Here is an 8,775-nt window from a genome sequence, read left to right as displayed (position 1 = left end):
TACCACCACTAAAAGTAGGTGGATTGCTACCATTTTTAATACCAATTCTTGCTGGCTTAAGTGCTACTGGTGCATTAGCTGAGGGTGCTGCTGGTAACGCTAGAGCTGTGGATGCTGCCAAGACTGCTAAACGTGAATTGGAGGAGAATAAACGGCATAATTCAACAATGGAAGCTATAGCATTGGGAAAAGGGTTATACTTGTCACCATATAAGTCTGGAATGGGATTATATTTAAGTCCTCCTTCAAAAAACATGTAACGCTACCTCATCGAGCTCTCACCAATTTCGATTTAATCGAGTATGCAAAAGATTTAAAAATTCCATATTTCCGAGGTGTTTTCATGAGAAATAATTTACCAAAGTCTGGTCCGTGGAAAAAAGAGTCAGCAATCATAAATCTAGATAATAAAAATGGTGGTGGAACTCATTGGGTTGCATTCAAGAAGAATGGTGATGACGTCATTTATTTTGACAGTTTTGGTAACCTTCAACCACTAAATGAACTCATGATATATCTCGATGTTGGTAGAGTGAAATATAATCATCAGAAATATCAAGATTATGATACCGTTATATGTGGACTCTTGCGTCTTAAATTTCTAAATAATCAATTATAAATATATGAGACGAGTATAAAATGTGTTTATTCATGGCTGATTCGTTGACGTTAACACTATCTGGAGCAACCTCCACATTGGAGGCTCAATATTTTCCACCCATTGAATTATCACCTGGGAAAAGTTATGTCTTGGGGCTTGTAGAGTTGTTAACATTCAATTCTATACCTAATATCGATGAAGGTTGTAATAAGTTATACTTATCCAGCATAAATGGGAAGGAAGCAGATAAAATTATAACAATACCAACCGGAAGTTATGAACCACGTGACATTAAAAAGTATTTAATAAAGGAATTACCTGAGGGAGTAGACTTGAGTATCAAAGCAAGTAACAATAAATTACATAGTGGAATTAAATGTAATTAAATTGTAAATTTTGAGCCAAAAGATTCTATCGCATCATTATTGGGATTTGGAAATCCTCGACTTGCGCCATACCTTCTACACAAATCCGATTTACCAATAAAAATCCTTAAAATCAATGCACTGCGAGTTGTGCAATATTACTACTGGTGCATATATGAATAACCGTAAAGTTCACAGAGTTCATGAGTTTTTCCCAAGTGTTGCACCAGGATATAAGATTATCGAAGTACCATCCCACATCATTTATTTACCAGTCGCAGTACAGTCAATACACAATCTTCAGCTGCGAATTGTTGATCAAGATGGGAATTTGGTGAATTTTCGTGGTGAAACGATTACGATAAGATTGCATATAAAATCAGTGAAATAATGGGGATTGTATTCGATAAAAAAATTGGAGGCAGTTAAAAAAGTCAAGCATCATGCCTAAAGCCCATCAGTCGTCGTGTCCCTGTCAGGGTGCTAACATCTTAGAACGCCCAATTTCTCAAAAGCCTGGGATTAAAATTACGTGGAAGATCGGTAAAATAAGAAAAATCAATTTGTGCTGCATTATACTACCATGGCGGAAATCTTAAACATCCAAAAACCAATAATCTTCGACGAATCGATTTCTCACTATGAGGTTCATTCACATCAACCTTATGCTTCAACAACATTTAATAATATTAATGAAATGAGAATCGTATTTAACATCAAGATTTATGCATTCTACCGAGTAAGAGTGCTTTACTCATTTGTGGAAGATTTACGAAAGAAGATGGCACTGCTGTTAGTGAAACTATGGAGTTGGTTAACATGGCCATTTGTCACATGTTTGAAGAAATACGCTACGAATTGAATGCTATTGAAATTGATAGATGCAAGAATGTTGGAATACAAGTCTTATGAAGAATTATATATCTTTAACTCCCGGACAGGCTAATTTAATGGAAAACGCTGGGTGGTTACAAACTGATGCTAAATTGACTAATGGTGACGGATATTTTGATATTTCTATACTGCTGAGTTTATTCCTTGGATTCGCTGAAGATTATAATCGGATTATTATGAATGCTAAGCATGAATTAATTCTCATAAGATCAAACACTGATATTAACTCATATCTACATACACCTGCTGCTCGAGAGGCTGCTGAAAAAGTTAAAATAGTTCTTAATAAAGTGGAATGGAATGTACCATACATTACAATGTCGGATAAACAGAAGATTCAAGCACTAAGTTTTATCGTAAATGATCCAACTATTCCATTAAGCTACCGTGAATGGCAATCATATGAATATTCACTACTTCCGAAAACGACGAAACATGTTTCGCCTATCAAAACTTCAACGCAATTGGAAAAACCACGATATTTGGTTCTTGGATTTCAAACTGGAAGAAAAAATATTGTGACGAAAAATTCCAGTCACTTTGATCATTGTAATATCCGAGATGTAAAAGTTTTTCTTAATTCTCAAAGTTATCCATATGGAAATTTGAATCTAAACATTAATCGCAATCAGTATGCTTTATTGTATGATATGTATACAAATTTTCAAACGTCATACTATAATAAAAAGCCGGAACCATTGTTGACTAAAGCAGGATTTTTGGAAGAAGCACCACTCTACATCATCGATTGTTCAAAACAAAATGAATCAATCAAATCTGGACCAGTTGACATTCGTGTTGAATTTAAATCAAATGATCAGTTTCCCGATCAGACATCAGCATACTGCTTAATTCTGCATGATCGTATTATTGAATATAATCCATTGAGTAGTGCTGTAAGGAAATTAACTTAATAATTATTGTATTAGATAACAAGGTTGAGAAAAATAAATAAATTTTTTCAGAATTAGAAATATGTTTTAATAAATTTTATTTTGCTTATACCCAACACATAATTAATTAATTAATATAGCATGATAAGTATATATAATTATATACGTTTGAAATAAATGTCAAGCATGAATTTATAATTATTTTAATGCATCTTTTAGTTTTTTACACTTAGTACAATCTTTTTTGTAAGGATAAAGATAAATTCCTGGGACGTCATAATCAGGACTTGCAATTGAATTATGTTCAATGCAAAACTCATAGTCCATAATTCTAAAGTTCTGTTTTAAATTAATTGGTAATTTATCCCAGACAAATCGTATTTGAGATCGAGCGAATTGAAGAATGAACACATCATCAAGATAAGCGATATCAGCTGCATCCATTTTTCTCAAATCTGATAGTTGATAGAATATCTGTACTGATTTCTCATATGATTGATTACAGCCCCAATATTTCAGAAACCATTGTTTTAGCTGCTGAACAGTTCCATATGAACAAACATAATGTCCGAGTTCGGTGTGGTTGAATCTGAATGCACATCGAGGTCTGTTTATGTTTTCGAGATTATCAATCGAAAAAAATCTCATTTGTTCTAAATCAATAACTGGGACTGCATAATCAATCATTTCTTCGAGTCGTTTTTGCATTGTTGGCCCTTGTACATAAAAATATCGCGCATTCTGAACTAGTTGTTTTACCATAGGTTGCAATGATTCATAAAGATGATCACCAGTGTCCCAGTGAATACCATGACGATTCCCATCTTGATCTTCACTTTGTTGCACAATCACAGTGTCAGTGTACTGGATAGGTGGTTTGAATACGCAAATTTTACATTGATACACACCATTTGCATTATTTAAGTTATAAATATCAACTACACATAGCTCCTTGATGATAAATTTCAATCTACCCTAAGATATACATGAAAAAAGGCTCCAAATATCGATAGAATAGATCTACATTACCTACAACAGTCCAAAATATCGATAAAAATAAATCTACATTACCAACAGCCATGCTTATCATGGGTCGGTAAAGTAGGCCATTGTTTTGATTTCGGGCTCAAAACGCTCTTATTCATCTACTATCCTCATTACTCACAAAAAAAGTTCAAAAGTTTCGCCATTAATTCAAAAACATAAATCATTAGAAATCAATAAATTTAATTAATTTTAAAATTTTATGTCCATTAAACATTCGATCGTTGAATTATTTAAATCCTTTTTTTAACTATAATTATAAGTGAAGTTATATACTATTTAACTTGATCGTGTTTGAGAAACAAGTAATATCTGCAATAATGTGCGAATTATTATATTATTATAAATTAATGCTATGTAATATGACGGATAAGAAATCATGTGTAATCATAAATATAGCCATGAATTCCTCATAACTACAAGTGGCCAATGGACAAGCGGAGCAGGCTACAATCCATCGATCACAAAAGTTGAGTAGCGTCGAGGAGGGACATGAATTGGATGGGTGATCCATCCCGGAAAAAAATAATGGTTTTATGAAATGTTACAAAATTTGACAAAATTGTCTAAAATTTTAGACTGAAAATGGCCTGGTAAAATTTTATAAAATTTTACAAAAATTATAAAATTTTATAAAATGTTAGTACTAAAATTTCGTAAAATTTGAGTACTAACATTTTATAAGAAATTTTTTTCCCGGGTATCATATAAAAAACTTAACTTCTTATGTATTGAAGTTTTTTATTTAATTATTTATGGATTAAGTTGGAAGGATGGGCTGTTTTGTATCAGAATACATACATTGTGAACATAATGCAAATAGTGAATGTAGAAGTTTAATAAAATAAATAAAACAGAACATTTGAAAAAAAAGTATTGCAAAATAAAAAAACTTTATTTATTTCGTGGAAACTGCCGTAGGCATATGTTTATAAGTAATGTATTTATATATATCTATATATATTGAAAACTTCACAGCCGCCGCAAGAGCATCGTTACCCTCAGCAAATATAATATATATATATATATATATATATATATATATATATATATATATATATATATGATGTTGGAAAATCCGAAATTGCATACCTCAATCGCTCAATATTATTTTGTTTTGAATCATTACATATTTTTTTTTATTATGAATTTTTATTCAACTTTTAAACCATTGATTTGATTTTTTTATTCCTTAATTCCAGTTTAATTTTTTTCTTTTTATCTAAATTTCGCTTAAATTTCCCGCATTTTATTGTAGATGTCGCTCTTTTCTTTCAATTGTACAGTTTTACGCTAGTGCTGCTGCTAGTTGTTGATGGGGAGAAATAAAGAAAAAAAAATTTACTTTTCTAATAATAACAATAGTAAAAATAAAAATGGTCGCTCAACTTTTTGTGAATAATCAGTTTTACGTTTTTAATTAATTAAAATTTAACTACAAGGATTTAGACAGTAATTTTCAATAGGATTCTTGTGATCAAGAATACAAAGATAATAAAAAAAAATAGGTCGATTGATTGTGTCTATCGAGAGTTATTTGGTTTACTAAGTTTCATACAGGATAATTGACGACTCGTGTCACTGGGATTAAAATAATTTATATTTAATTGATGGAATAGATAGTCGACTTAATGTTGGCTTGAAATTATTCTTTAGTGAATTGTCTTTGTGTTGGTATACAATTTGACCCATTTTAGTGTAACCGAAAAAGTCTAGAGATAATTCAATGTGAGTGAATGAATCAAAAAATTTAGAGCGATCATAAAGCACCCTCAGCGCTTTCGCGCTTGAGGTGTGCAATATATATATATATATATATATATATATATATTTACACATATAAATATGTGTGTATGTGTATGGAATATACGAAGACGTACTGTATAAACTCGACTGCGGTATACCCGATCGGGGTACCCGCACTCGCATATCAGCTAGCACGTCTTTTACTTTCCTCTTTACTTTTTACTTTGCTTACAATTACTTCGAGTATACGTCACATATATAAACAAATATGAGTTAGCATATAAAGAAGAAGAAACGTATATGTGTGTAGTTCAGAAGAATATAAGAGTTTACAGCAAACCCTTTAATGCCCAGTTTACTTCACTTCACTTTATACTTCTTTACTTTTTTTCGTCTTTATAGTTGTTATTTATTTTTGGACATCTCAAATACATCGTAACATTAGATGACATACGGGCCACTTCACCAGAACAACAGACTATGAAATCACTTTTTTTAACTTCCCGCTAAGAAAATCGACGATTTTTAAAAATTTCGGGAAGTTATTGTTTTCACCCCGATTTTCGAAAATCGAGTTTTCATCAGATGTCGACGTTTTGAGGTCCTAGGAAGCTATTCGGACTATTTTCAGAATGATGTCCGAGTGTGTGTATGTATGTATGTATGTATGTGTGTGTGTGTGTGTGTGTGTGTGTGTGTGTGTGTGTGTGTGTGTGTGTGTGTGTGTGTGTGTGTGTGTAAACTCTTTGTAACTTTTGAACTAATGAATCGATTTGGATGGTTGAGATGGCAATCGAAAGAGCTTATTGGCCATCAACTTTCCTAAAAAATTTTCGATTATTTGATCGAATAGACTCGAAAATATTTGCGAATTACGAAAAAAAAAAAAAATTTTTTTTCTAGTTTTTTATTGATTTCTCAAAAACGACTTGTACGATCGACTTCAAAATCTAATCAGCTCTAGCACTCAATAAAACGCGTCGATTGCCACCTGAAACATCAAAATCGGATAATTCGTTCGAGAGTTATCGCGGGAGAAAGAAATGGTGAAAAACGGTTTTTTCTAAATATTTTTGAAACGACTGACGCGATCGATTTCAAATTTTAATCAGCTCTAGAATTCAATAAAAAGCGCCGATTGCCACGTCAACTATCAAAATCGATTGATTAGTTTAAAAGATATTGGCGTTGAAAAGTTAAAAAAATAACATTTTATGTTATTTTTTCCGGATAAATCATAATATAACGTACTAAAATGTGACTGATATCATACCAACTCATCTTTTTTATGGTTTCTTTTGATCATATAATGTCATCGAACTTGGTTTTTAGTTTAAATCATATTATCAACAAAAAAATCGATAAAACGTAGTTTTTAATATTTTTATCGGATATTTCATATTTTATTGTTTCTTACATGAGTCAAAACTTATTTAAATCTTGATTTTGATCCCTGACATTGATTTCTGCCTTAATACACTTATTTTATTGAACATAATTAGGAACTAAATTTTAAAAACCGCTTCATTGATGATTTTCGATTCTCAAATTTTCAAACTTCAGCATAACAGGTAACTTGTTAGAGCTTGAAAAGATCGTAAAAAAACAATTGCACGTGATAGCATTTTCGAGCTCGAACAGCTCGAAAATATATCTACACTAATGTTTTCGAGCTCCATAAAATCCAGCAAATGTACCTGTAACCGTGTAATAATTTGAATAAATAAAAAAAAATATGTTAAACAAATTGAATTGAAAATATTAAAAAAAATTTTTGAGCAGTCCAATAATTAGTCTATGAAACTGTGCTGAATCATAAAAGCTGTAACTTCAATAGTTTAAAAGATATAATTATTTAAAAATTCAAGTGATGTATTTTTTTATAAACAAATGCTTATAAAAATAGAACCATCATAGATATCAAGCATGTAAAAAATTGTTTATATGAATCAATAAATTGTCTAAAAGATCGTCTTGAGTGTCTAAGACCGTATCACCAATAGTTTAAAAGTTATAGCAATTTATAAGTGGATAAAAAAGCTGGCCGCTTCAACTTAGATAGGGTAGAGTATTTTAAAATTCAATAAAAAATAGAGAAAAATTTTTTTATAACTTCAATGCACATGGCTGTATTGTAATTTTTTAAAGCTACGGAGAAAAATTATAATGAAAATGGAAATTTGTTCATAACAAATTGCTTATAAAATAAACAATGAAAATTTTAATTAAAAAAATTTTTTTTTCATATTTATATTTAGAATAGTAAATAATGATTGAAAAAAAATGATTTCTTAATAAATAATTTAAATGGTGGATAAATGAAAAAAACCATTATAAACAATTAAAAAATTTTTGTAAGAAAAAATTTTTTATTTGACAATCATTATTTTACTAAGACAGCAGAATGACAAAAAAAATTTTTTCAAGAATATTGACTTTGTTTATTTGTTTTTAAAAAATTTGTAAACAATTAATGTTAAAAACTTTTTAACCAAGCTACTAAACACGATATATGAATAGAAAAACAACTAAAATTAACGATTTAGGAATAAAATTTTTTTTTAACACATTAGCCGGATATTTCAATTTTTGATAACTTCGAAAAATCATTATAAACGAATGAAAAAACGTTTATAAACTATTACAACGGAATCTTGTTCATTATTTATATAACAAGAGCTCCCATAAGAAAATAAATTTATAGACACATTTTTTAAACATTTTTAAGAGATTTTATGAAAACTCAAATCTCAGAAGAATTTGTTCATTAATAATTCAAGAACTGAAACAAAAATCAAGCTAAAAATTTTTTTTATGCGGGGCTATATTCCTTCAAATGTCTAGATAACACTATGATTTATTCAGATTTTGAAATTAATATTTTATGTTATAAAAAAATTATTTTGTGTTGCATACTTTGCTTGGTAACGATGCGCAGGCACCGAAACGGCCACGCGGAGCCCAACTTTCAACGTTAAATTAAAATTATATATCATGGAGCTACAACTGGGGGAGTCGAGACTTATTTTATTAGGGTTTTCTCCTCTTTTAGGATCTTTTTTCAAATTTCAGATATCTTTAATATTTTTGAAGTTATAGCTAAAAAACGGAGACTCCCTTTTTGTCTCTTCGTTTTTTGTTTATAACAAATGAAATTTCTAATGGCGGATAAAAAAAAATACCCATTTCTCAGAATAAAATTCTGAATCCAATGCACCAACCACCATATTTT

At 30.2% G+C, this 8,775-nt stretch overlaps 1 protein-coding gene across 1 annotated transcript; it reads left to right on the top strand.

Annotated features, from left to right (window-relative positions):
- Positions 1 to 1,847: 1,847 nt before the first annotated feature.
- On the top strand, positions 1,848 to 2,774 carry LOC103578282 (uncharacterized). Its single transcript, XM_008559291.3, has one exon. The coding sequence runs from the start codon at positions 1,848 to 1,850 to the stop codon at positions 2,772 to 2,774; it is 927 nt and encodes a 308-aa protein (XP_008557513.3).
- Positions 2,775 to 8,775: the final 6,001 nt, after the last annotated feature.

The sequence above is a fragment of the Microplitis demolitor genome, chromosome 1, assembly GCF_026212275.2.
Source record: "Microplitis demolitor isolate Queensland-Clemson2020A chromosome 1, iyMicDemo2.1a, whole genome shotgun sequence".
Lineage (NCBI taxonomy): Eukaryota > Metazoa > Arthropoda > Insecta > Hymenoptera > Braconidae > Microplitis > Microplitis demolitor.
This window is presented reverse-complemented; position numbering and strand designations above follow the sequence as displayed.

Excerpts from the sequence above, each read along its gene's own strand:
- LOC103578282 (XM_008559291.3), top strand. The coding sequence starts at position 1,848 with ATGCAAGAATGTTGGAATACAAGTCTTATGAAGAATTATATATCTTTA.